At 42.6% G+C, this 12,536-nt stretch overlaps 1 protein-coding gene across 1 annotated transcript in view; it reads left to right on the forward strand.

Moving 5' to 3' along the window:
* Positions 1-1,624: 1,624 nt before the first annotated feature.
* IFT81 (intraflagellar transport 81) overlaps positions 1,625-12,536 on the forward strand; it is a 37,342-nt gene continuing 26,430 nt past the window's right edge. The window contains exons 1-7 of the mRNA XM_079322122.1: positions 1,625-1,988; positions 2,878-2,981; positions 4,441-4,621; positions 7,482-7,571; positions 8,615-8,680; positions 8,999-9,109; positions 10,334-10,418. Of these exons, the coding sequence (XP_079178248.1) occupies positions 1,845-1,988; positions 2,878-2,981; positions 4,441-4,621; positions 7,482-7,571; positions 8,615-8,680; positions 8,999-9,109; positions 10,334-10,418 (781 nt within the window). The 5' untranslated portion in view covers positions 1,625-1,844. The remainder of the gene's footprint in view (positions 1,989-2,877; positions 2,982-4,440; positions 4,622-7,481; positions 7,572-8,614; positions 8,681-8,998; positions 9,110-10,333; positions 10,419-12,536) is intronic.

Genomic DNA, 12,536 nt, shown 5'->3' on the forward strand with positions numbered 1-12,536 from the left:
AACTGCCTTCCCCTCAGCACCGAGGAAGAAAGGATGTGTCTCAGTATTTACAGAAACAGTTTCTCCAGGATTAAGTGATGGGGAACTCACAGGCACCTCCATCAGAAATAACATTCTCATCTGCTCCCTCTATGTTCTACGTGCTCAAAATACTCCTCAGAGAAAACAGTAACTGATACCAGGAAAGCATGACAAGGGAAAGCAGATCTCTTCTGGGAACTTGTAGGTAAATAGGATTCCTAAAGGTCAGTATATGGATTGAAAGCACAAAGGAAACACGATCTGGTTTTAAAGTTCAAATCCAGGAGTCAGGAGACTTGGATTATGTTCCTGGCTGTACCACAGCTCCGTACCCAGCCACAAGGCACCCGTCCATCCCTTTTGTCACTTCATTTAACCAGTTAAGGGCTCAGACACCAACCAGTGTCACTTCTCAGCCTTCCCATGAAGAGCAATAAATTTTATGGGATTATTGTATGAAGCGTTTTCTGTTTCTCAGAAGGAAAAGAGCTAATCTAAGATAGTCGCAGTGCTTAGAATTGCAAAGTATTGCATTAATGGTTGCTACTTACTGAGTCAAATTCTGCAGTGATTTACAACCTGTGCATTTCAATTGGCACCAATTTAACATGACTCACTGCATATTTTAATCCATCATCTGGGGACTCACATGGGATGCTAAGACTATCCAAGAACCTCATTGAAATAGCACAGAGGCTCCAAAATCCAACTATTTCAGGCCTAAGCATGGCTTTTGAAGGATCTGTGAGAACAAACTCGCAGACTGAGAGATTCCATGAGCAAGACTGACTTTAATTTATAGTCTGGTTTGGATTGTTTGGTGTTTTTGAAGCTGCTGTCCTTGTTTCAGATTTATGCACTATGTATTTTTTTGCTACTTTGGGGCATACTAACAACTGATGTTCAGCCTCAGGGACATAATTTGCCATTTGCCCCAGACGAAGCCTGAGCCCAGGACTGGCTGTTCCACACGGATCCTCTGTGCACCTTTCCATTTCAAAGGAATTAAGTAACCATTCACCTGACACGTACATCAGCCACACTTGACATCCCTTTGTGCTGTCAAAGGCTGCCAGAAATCTTAATTGGGTAACTGCAGCAATCTGTTTGTACATCTCCTACACATGCGACAACAACCTCCCTCACAAAGAGCCGCAGAGCCAGGTTTATCCTCCAGAGGCTGAATCTCGGACCTATTTCTGCCACTCCTCGCACTTGTGTGAAGGAGCCTCACGAGGGACTTGCCCTTCTGCCTCAGGGCGCAATTCCCGGGCTATTCACGGCGGGAAGGGAACGGGACGGGGCGCAGGGGAGGGACTGACCGGGGCGTGCTCTGGGGATACCGGGAGGGCTCCGCGCTGTGAGGGCAGCGATCCACGATCCGCCAGAGCAGCCCGGTCCCGGTGCCGGTGCCTGTAGCGGTCCCGGTGCCGGTGCCGGTGCCGGTCCCCTCACGGCCAGACCACGCCCCTTCACGGCCAGACCACGCCCCTTCAGGGACAGACCACGCCCCACCACCCACGACCACTCTCCGTTCGTTCAGACCACGCCCCCTCACGGGCCGACCCGGTTCGGTAACGCCGGAAGTGACGCCACGCCCGTGTCCTGGCAACCGTCCCCGCGGTAACGGCGCGCGCGAGGCTCCGGTCGAGGCCTCCCCGCCACCGGCCCCGATCCCGATCCCGATCCCGATCCCGATCCCGATCCCGATCCCGCAGCCCCGCCAGGGCCCGGCCCGGCCCCGATCCCGGCGCTGAGGGGCGGCCGCACATGGTCATCGCCCCCCGGCATCTGCTGTGTCTCCTCTGCAGCGGGACACAGTTATGGGTGACCAAATCCAGTTCATTGTTGAGAAGCTCAATCAGGAGCCCTTCAGGAAGAACTACAATCTGATCTCGTTTGACTCCCTGGAGTCGCTGCAGCTGCTGCAGCTGCTCAGTGATGTTCTGGGGGAGATTGACCCGAAGGTAAGGAGGGCACTCAGAGATGCTCAGATCTGAGGTGGCTTCACACTGGAATTTGCTTTTATTTAAGTCTGGCTCAGTATAATCCTGCAGCACGTTTGTTTCACCAAAACATCTTGTATGAATCTTCCAGGAAATAAACGTGCCTGGCAAGAATCCTTCCTGAGAGCTCTTGGTAGAACAGCAGATATTTCTTGGGGCAGGGCGGCAGCATCCCTGTCCCACAGAGGCTGATGACGATGATTTTCCTGTGAAATTGAGATTTCAGATCTTGGTTCATACTGACAATCATGTTTAGTCAAAGTCAGGCTGTGTCTTGCACGCACCCAGGGCAGGAGCTGATCAAGAATTGAACCTCACGACTGTGCTGCTGCAATGGAAATTATATCCCACTCCTTGGAGGCTGCCAAAAGTGTGTGTGAGATGAGAAGGGACCATTCACACACCTGGGGTGGGGACACCTGTGCCTTGGAGTGCCAGGACATCGACTTCCCCTGATGTGATCAGTGTGACTGCACAGATGAGATCCCATGAGCAGGGAGAAGCTATTCCTGCAGTAAATTGACCTGAACTCATATTGCAGGATAATCCATTAGAAGAGAATTGAAGTTTGGTGATTTAAGGGATGTTCTGTACAGTATCCCACTATCATCTGGTAAATTAATAAAGTTAATTCTTTCAGTGTTGCCAGATAATTGACTTGGACAAACAAGTTTATAAAAAAAATAATATAATTGGTTATTGTAAATAATAGTATTGTCCTAATAACTAGTAATGTCCTAATAACTAATAATTAATTATTAAATCGATTGTTTTATAAGAGTTACAATAATTTTTACTATAGGAATAGTAATAGAGAATAATTACTTATTTAATTTTACAACCCATTTAGCATGCTGTCGACATCAGAGAGGAGCTGCCAGAACAAACAGCTAAAAGAATGCTGAATCTCCTTGGGATCCTCAAATACAAACCTCCAGGGACTGTGTCAGACCTGTGAGTTCCTTTGTGCCTACAAATCATGTTAAAATATTTTTTTTAGGTTATATAGAATCGACCTTTAGTTCAGGTGAGCACTTGTCCAGAGTCCCCATGGATGTTGGGATGGGATCTCAGGTGTGGCTCCAGGTGGGCACTGTCCCCATGTCCCAGTGGATGTTTTGGGGTCCCAGGTGGGTGCTGTCCCCATGTCCCAGTGGCTGTTTTGGGGTCCCAGGTGGACACTGTCCCCATGTCCCAGTGGCTGTTTTGGGGTCCCAGGTGGACACTGTCCCCATGTCCCTGTGGCTGTTTTGGGGTCTCAGGTGGACACTGTCCCCATGTCCCAGTGGCTGTTTTGGGGTCCCAGGTGGGTGCTGTCCCCATGTCACAGTGGATGTTTTGGGGTCCCAGGTGGACACTGTCCCCATGTCCCTGTGGCTGTTTTGGGGTCCCAGGTGGGTGCTGTCCCCATGTCCCAGTGGATGTTTTGGGGTCCCAGGTGGGTGCTGTCCCCATGTCCCAGTGGCTGTTTTGGGGTCCCAGGTGGGTGCTGTCCCCGTGTCACAGTGGATGTTTTGGGGTCCCAGGTGGGTGCTGTCCCCATGTCCCAGTGGCTGTTTTGGGGTCCCAGCTGGGCGCTGTCCCCATGTCCCAGTGGCTGTTTTGGGGTCTCAGGTGGGCGCTGTCCCCATGTCCCAGTGGATGTTTTGGGGTCCCAGCTGGGCGCTGCCTGTACCTGTGCAGGTGCAGTGGCGGCTCTGGCCAGCAGAGGGTGCTGCCCGGCCCGGTCCTGTCTCACCTGTGCCAGGTGATCCCAAATCCCAAATCCTGCACTTCTGCTCTGCCAGCATCCCCCAAGGCTGTGCAGGAAACAGGGAATTGTTGCTGCTGGCTTTATCCTTTTATTTTGTTACAGGGTTTTTATCTGACTCAAGGTAGAAGAATGGGGAGCCTAAACTGCAGACTTCCAGCTCAGAATGGCTGGGCTTAAAGGGACCTTATAGATCACCTGTCCCAATCCCCTGCCATGAGCAGGGACAACTTCCACTCTCCCAGGTGGCTCAGAGCTCCATCCAACCTGGCCTTGGACACTTCCAGGGAGTCCACAGCTTCTCTGGGCACCCTGTGCCAGGGTATCACCACCCTCACAGGGAAGAATTGCTTCTTAATATCTAATTCGGCCCTTCCCTCTGTCACTGTGAGGCCATTCCCATTGTCCTGGCACTTAAAGCCTTGGTAAAAAGTTCCTCTCCATCTCTATTTTGTGCTCCCTTCAGGTTCTGGAATGTACAAATCCCTCAGCCTTCTCTTTTCCAGGCTAATCAAGCCCAAGTGTCATCATGAGCATTTTCTCTTCTAACAGCATTACAAAAATCATTAGGCAAGTGGAGAAGAAATTGCAGATTTTTTGTTCCAAGCCAGCATTCTTTTGTTTGAGATTTATTGGCATTTTCTCCTGCTTGGTTCCATACAGGAGTGCTTTTCGCCAAGGGCTGGTTACTGGAAGCAAAACTGTAATTCATCCTGTCTTACATTGGCTTCTTCAGAGGACCAGTGAACTCAGGACAAGAGCTTACCTGGCACGTTTCTTAGTGAAACTGGAAGTGCCAGCAGAGTTCCTACAGGATGATACTGTGGCTGACTTCAACAAACAGGTACCATTTCTCATAAATGCCAACATTTTACGTTAATTAAAGTGCCAGTGGGAGGAAGGATAAATGAATCAGGGAGTTAATGCTGGAATACATGTTCAAGTGAGTTATGTTAAAAGCTTGTTGGAATCAAGGACAAGCAAAGATTCATAGTGTCTTGATCACTTTTCTTCCAATAACCATGAAATTATGTATTAATAAGTAGCATTGAATTAAAAGGCCTTAAGCCCATTAAGCACTGGGTGCCAAATAATGTTCAGAGCCATGTTGGCTTAGACAGACTTTTAGTTCTTAATTTTTGAACAGGTTTGGTTTTTTTTTCCTATGAAATATGACTTGGATATTTATAAAATTACCACTTCAAACAAGTCCAGAAAATGTTATGACCAAAAGTCGATATCTCCTAATTGTCCAGTAATTCTATTTTTAGTCATGGTAGTCCTTTGATTGTATTTGATGCCTAATATTTGTATGAGCCTTACTCCACTTTTGGTTTAGCCATTTATTTTTTTGTGAATACAGAAAAGATTTGTTTTTCTCTGTGCCAACATTCCTGCTTATTATGTTCCCACTTCTTTTGTGAGCATTAAATGTTGATTTTCGATAGTCAGACTGGGTGGGTTCGAAATGTAAAACTTGAAGTGAACCAAAGTTTTGGGTTTATTATCTGAGGTACATATTTGCTTACTTTTTTTCCAATTTTCCCTGCCTTTTGTTCTGTAAAACCACAGTGGGTTTGAGTGTTTGTAAGAGGTAACTTGATCTATTAACTCAGCATCAGCAAAGCTGAACAGTCTGACTGAGGCTTGACTAAGCCTTTTATTTTTTTGTTACCTCTAACAATATTGGATTTATACCTTGAAATAACTCAGCAAAAGTAGCAGAGAGAGAAGGGAATGCAGATTGTATGTTTTGTTCAGTATGTCACAGTTTTAATGTGTATAAATATCCACCTCCATAATTTCCATTACCTAAGATGTGTTCCTTTTTTCCTTTTTGGGATTACAGTAATAGAACCATCTTATTAAACTAAAACCCTGCTGATTAATTCAAAATAGAAGCTGGGGTAATAGAATGCCTTACTGCAATATAACATGACAGTGCAAATATTTAGATACTAATGAATTAAACAATTAGCCTGAATTATTTAGATACAGTCTTGCAATGGTGTCTTTTAAGGGAAATTTCAAAAGTGAGAGTTTGTACACCTTGCAACACAGTCAAGTTTTATGAGTGGGCAGACTCAAGTGAAAATTAACTTCTGTAAATTACTTATAGAAGATACTCAGCAAACCTGTCATCTTCTCAGCTGTGTTGTGATTTAGACCTTGCACTGCCTGTGATGTATAATTTAAGAAATAAGCAACTTCAGGCATTAATCTCATTGTTCAGGCTTCAGGGATTTGCTCCCAGGAGCCAGAGATCTCTCTTTCCATATAGGAACCTGGGTGTTTTTTTGAGTGTGTCCCTTATTTCAGGTGCATGTGGGGCACCCAAAGGGAAAAGTGAGAATCTTTTTTTATTATGATCCATCAAACTCTGCTCTGCCTTGTTTGAATCCTGCCATTGGCCTTGAAATGTCATGTTGCAATGGGGAAAAGTCTCATGGAACTCCTCTTTTGACAGAGGTAGAGACATACAAAGGGAAACTCTTGGACACCAGCAGTGGGAATGCTGTTGCTCAAAGACCAGCTGCTCATTTTTGTTGCAGGACTTCCAGAGTGCAGAAGGGGTATCATGGAAGCCAACTGGGTTTTACTCCTGCTTATTGTAACTTGTTCCTCCTTTTCCAGCCTGTGCATTCCTTGTCACACCTTTATTTGCCACTAAATCCAGCTCTTTAGCATTTTATCTTCTTCTCCTTAGCCATTTTATTGCTATTTTCTTTTAATTCCTTCCAGCTTGTCAGTGTGTGCTTGATATTGAACCAGCCAGAACTGAGCAGAGTGCTCTGGATGCTGCTTCCCCAGGTTTTTGTAGAATGGAGTTGCTGCTTCACTGCTCAGGGCTCTGATGCCTTTGTTTGAACTGGCCTTTGCTGTTGCCATTTGGTATTCACCTTTCATATCAACTGCTCTTTCCAGGAAGTAAAAAAATGACTTGATAGACTCCTTTTAGATTTTTCCATCTCATTGAAGGGCTGTTTCTGTGGAGATTATCTTTCCATACCTCAGCTCGCGTTTCTCCCAGTTGAATCTAAATTTATTTCCTCTTCATATTTCTAAACTCTTGCTGTCCCCTGTTATTTCTCTACCCACACAGACTTTCACACTGCCTCTCAGTTTAAGATTCCTGGTGGGCAAAGTACTGGTGTGGAAGTAGCACACTGTCTCCTTGTCTCTGAGTGCTGAGCTGCATCTATCAATCTCTGGGATGTTCTGGGGGTTATGCAACGTGGCACAGCCATTTCTCACGTGTTCACTCAGCTCTGCTCTTGGGACACTCTGGAAACTCAAGCCCCATTGCTTCCATCAAAAGTGTTGTTAAAGCAGCTCTTCCTTTTGGGGCTGATACATTTATATATGTGGTGTACACAGATGTATGGTAAGAGAGAGTCATTTATTAATTTTTTCCTCTCAGGTGACATCTTCCTGTTTTGCAGATACACTCTGTATTGCAAAAGGTGAAAATACTGAGGAAATTGTGAAGTTCTGATTGCCTCTTCAAATGGAATATAATGCAGTGTGATTTTATTTCTGCTTTATAAGTTGACAGGCTTTTGCAATGAGAAAATGCCTTTTTATCTTGTCCTCACCATATTTCTATGTCTATATTTACTGTCTTAATAGTAAAACAGTGTGTTGATCTGAAAATCCTTAAGACACAGAGCTCATTCTTGCACAATTTCCATTTCATTTCACAGTATGAAGAACTCATGGAAGCATTTAAAAACCTACATAAGGAGCACGAGCAGCTCAAAATATCTGGTTTATCAACTGCAGAAATAAGAAGGGTAAACAAACTCCACAACTTTTAATTTAGTTGTTTTTTTTTGCGTGTCAGTTCCATGTTTGTTGGCTTTGTGGACAGTGTGAAAGCTGTAGAGGCCAGAGCTGGTGGGCACTGCAGCTGCCTCTTGACACTGCTGTCTGTTGGCAAACACAAAGTCCTCACTCCTGTTTAGAGCTGAGCTTTCTGGAGCAGATTGGGGAATGAGGCTGCCAAGACTCTGTGCAGCATGATTTCCAAATATTAGAACTCCATTTCCTATGAATGCAGACTGATACAAAGCCTTTTGCTTTCCTGATAGTGGCTAATAATTCCAGAGGGTGTTGAATGAATTAAGAGCTTAAGTCAACAGCAATGATGAACCCACGTGGCTCAGGTGTTAAGTGGAGATATTTGTTTCAGCAAAATAATAAAGCTTGTGTACAGCTTTCCAGTGGACACACAGACAAGCCAAGAAAATGTTGAGATAAGGTCTACATTTGGAGAATTCATTTTCCTTTCTCTCATAACTATCAATCTGTAGAGCCCTGCTGTTGTGAAGTAGAACTAAAGGAGAATAATAATCAGATACATGTTTCAGTACTAGAAAATGTTTCTTTTAAGACAGTCTTAATACAAAAAGTGGCAGCAGACATGGCTCATAAGCAGCTTCATGCAAATTGGTCTGCCAGGAAGTGGGTAATGCTGGTGACATTAAGAACATATGTCAGACTGCATCAGATGTTGAATTCATGCTGATTTGTTCCTTGGTGGTTTCTGTTTGTTTGTTTTTATTTTAGAGAAATCCACCTGCTTTTATTTTAAATGTTCACATTAATACTCAAGGATGCAGATGAAGTATGTTAGCATAAAGAGAGTGGGAACTGTGGGGGAAGTAAGAGAGGAGAGATTGGAATCCTGGATGTTTGATCATAGATCAATAAAATTATAACCACCTCCATGTATTCAGGGAAGAATTCTGATTTTCATATGAATTTGAAGAGAGTTTAGTCAATCCAATATACATGGGAAATAAACATTTCTTTATCTGTTTTTCCTGCTTTTTAGGACATTGGTGCAATGGAAGAGGAGAAAGATCAACTGGCCAAAAGAGTAGAGCGTCTTAAGAAGAGGGTAATAAGAGAAGTAACACTCCTACATTTCAGTGTCATAATCCTTGGCCTGCAACTCTGATTTTGGAATGCAAACAAGGATTAAGATAAACACACTGTATGTCTAGGAAGGAATCAAGTAACTAATTGACCTACAGGGAATCTCCCCAGGCGTTGATCCAGAGCTTTTAAGAATCTGGAGTCCAGTACTTTGCTGTCATTTCTGAGTAGTAACGTGTATGGAAGGGAAGTGCTAAGTGGGCTTGTGAGACATATGATCTCCTGAATGTATTTCTCAGCTATCTGACAGCAACATGCACTATTTATCCACTTGCTGTAGGTGGAGACAGTACAAAATCATCAACGGATGCTTGAAATAGCAAGACAGCTCCGCTTAGAGAAAGAGAGAGAAGAATCTCTGGCTCAACAGAAACAAGAACAAAAAAGTCAGGTACTGGCATAACAACATACCTGTTAAAATAGAGTTGTTGATATTTGTTTGGGAATTGTGCATTTTAAAGATATGTCAGGAACAAGAGGAGTTTGGAGAGTTTCTCCCAGCCCCAGAAAATTAAATCCTGTTTAAAAGATCTATGTAAATTTTAAGGGAAGAGGCTTGACCCTGCAAGTTTTGAACACCACAGTGAATGTACTTGGCTGCCTCAGCTCCCACTGACATCATCCTTTAGCATTCCCAGGAAATATTCCATGACTTACTGCTGGAGCACCCAAAGGGAACTCTTCATATTTATGGTAGTGAGCAAATGTTTCCTTGGTTTGATTTCTATCTCTCTGATCTTCACCAAGATTTCAGGGGCTGAGCAACACAGCAAGTACCTCATCTTTTTCCTGGGTGGAGGCAATATGTATTCAGGGATTTAGGCCCCTGAATTTGGGAAAAATGATGTCCTTAGAAGCCCTGGAGCAGCTGACATGCAGGTGTAAGGGTGGGTTTTATTCCTGTCCTGTGTTGTCAAAACAAGATACTTCAATAGAATCCAGTGCCATTTTGCTACACTGTGTCACTAAATTCTGCAGCCTGAATTCCAGCACTATTATAAGGGGAAAAGCCCTCAGATTTCTTGCAGCCTTTGTCTGGATGTGGGATCAATGGGAGTCAGTGGCCCCTCAAGCTGTTGGGTCTTTGCTTGAGCCCAAGTAAGATCACAACTAAAATGAATGTGATGTCCAGTTAATTCTGGTTCTTACTACACATCTCTCTAAGTCACAGAAATGCAAATCAGTTGGGGCTTGTTTGGCATGAAGCTTTCCAGACTGCTCTTAGATGGACAGTGGATTGCTGTGACAACTCAGCTGCATTGCAGGATAAGGAGAGTTGTCTCCTGCAATCCTGATTCCTGCTGCCTTTTGTTGCTGTAATGCCCGAGCCACTCATATTTTTGGTTGAAAATTGTTGGATAAATTTCTGCCATCAGACAAAATATCACTAGGGACAACAAGAACACACTTCTCAATTAACAGGAGGGAATATCAAGTAAATCCAGACTAAGGGTTGAAAATTTGGTCTGGCAAATTCCCTTATGAAACAGAAAACCACCAGACATTAGAGTTGCCTTGTTTTGTGTTTGGGGTTCTTTGGGGCTCTGCTGGTTTAGTTGTTTGCAGATGGATTTCCAAGGAATGACCCTGTGTGTGTCCAATTGTCCCTCCAAAGTTGTTCCACTCAGAGCAGAAGCTGCAGAGGGCCCAGGTGCAGCTGAAGGAGATGCAGCACATGGTGGCAGATTCCAAACCAGAAAGTGAGTAGAGCTTTTCCTGTTGCATTCTAGGTTAGTGTGCTGCAAAACATTCCATAGAATGGTGCATAAATTACTTCCAAATGATAGAATCTGACTACTTCTCAATTTAAATTTAGTAAACCAAGTCATTGTCCTACTCCTTCAAGAACATTTACTATTTCAGTTGCATCACACAAGTGCTTTGGCTTCTGAGTTAAAGGACTTTTCTCAGTCACCACCTTGTAGCATTGTTATGGCTTTATAATGTTACTGTGATTTTTTAATGATTCTCATCTGCCTCTGAACCACAAGTGGAACTAAAGGAGTATCTGAACCATCTCACAGGGAGTTGCAGTGGATTTTATAACTGCTCCTTTTTTGCAGTAGCTATCAGAGAGTTTATACAGCAAAGCTGTGTCAACAATTCTGTTTCAGTTCCTGGGTTTTTTTAAGGCCAATGGAAACTCGATGGGTTCAGTTCACAGAAGCAAAGGTAACATAATAAAATGCCAGTAAATATGTCACTTAATCATTGAGATGAAAATAAAGTTAACATATTTAATTTCCTTATCTCAAGTCCTGCTTGCAGGAGAAAAAACAAAAAGTATTTAGATGTTCCCAATCAAATCTTGGAGTCATTACTTAAGAAAACTTGTGTTGAAATGTTGCCCAAACAAAGACCTCAGGACTCAGCTTTGTAATTGCTTTCCCCAGTTACAAAGGCACTGCCTGTAGCAGCAATTACAGAATGCCAACTGTGGGGTTTTTTTTAATAATTGAAATTAGGTGACCACAGTGCACTGAATAGGTTCCATTTATTTTAAAAGCTTTGTTGGTCTACAAGGTAGCACAATTTATTTCATTTTGAAGATCCCCTTTGGCTGCAGTTTGGTACCTCAGCTGCCTCCTGGTATCACTTGTCTGCTGACAGTGCAACAGCTGGATTTTCACTGGAAGTCAGATCCTCCCCTTTAAAGGAAACTTCTTGCATTTTTAATATTTCAGGTGGTTTTACTCCCTAAACAAGATAAAATCTTCAGAGTTGTTGCTAATGAGCAGAAGCTTTGTTGTTTGTCTTATGGATTTGATTACTTCACTTTATAATTAATTTTATATTTAAAAAAATGTAAAGGAACTTGTAAGGAATGCAGTTAGCACATATTCATGAGTATCATTAGCATGCAATTAGCATCAGCCTGCTTGAGCTGTGCCAGGAGAATCTGCCTTGTGGCTGGTAGGATTTTAACTCTTAGAAACATCATATTTAGAAGATTTTGTGTTGTATCATGAATTGTTATGACCTGCTACAAACCAGCTGGAAGAGATGCTGCTGGTTCACAGAACACTCCTTCCCTGTTTATTAACTTTATTAACTTCAATCTTTCCCTGTTTAATAACTCCAGTTCTACTTGGGATATTGTTTAACTAGAGAGGGATTTGCTGCTGGTAGCACAAAGGAACATGAATTTTCATATTCTGGAGGGGTTTCTTGTGGTGTTTGTTGTATTGAATGTGAGCATTTTTTATTAACATTAATAAAATGTTAATAAATATTATAATAATAATATTTTAATTAATAATTAAATTAATAATTAATATTTTTATTAATTTTTATTAACACTGGCCTCTGGTCTAAATAACCACAACCCAACTCACACTTACTCTGCAAGATTGACACAATTTTGCTTTCAGTATCTCTGCTGCATGAACAGGAATTGATAAGATGAAGAAACAAACCAAATCACTGAGTTCTTGGTCTCTGTCCATTTTACAGGAAATTGCTGGTTACTTTATTGGCAGAAATATGAAGAAGTGAATGAGTAGCTTGAAAATATTGATTAAAAGAATGTGTTAAAACGATTTGTTGATGAACAGTAAAATGTGTAATTTATAAACTTCATTAAGTTAATATTAGAAATAGATTTAGAACACTGAGAACTTCAATGACAATTCTCAAAGAGGCATTGCTTTTTACAGATGTCTATTTGATTTCATTCTTGATGAAAACCAGAAATTTAGGAACCTATTACTTAAATATTCCATTTGGTATAAAAAATTAATATTTTTCTCTTCCACCCAATAATCTTTTCCTAAAATTCCAAGTTTAAGTGGTCTCCTCCAACACTGCAGGCCACATTA

This window comes from Erithacus rubecula (assembly GCF_903797595.1).
Source record: "Erithacus rubecula genome assembly, chromosome: 19".
Classification (NCBI taxonomy): Eukaryota; Metazoa; Chordata; class Aves; order Passeriformes; family Muscicapidae; genus Erithacus; species Erithacus rubecula.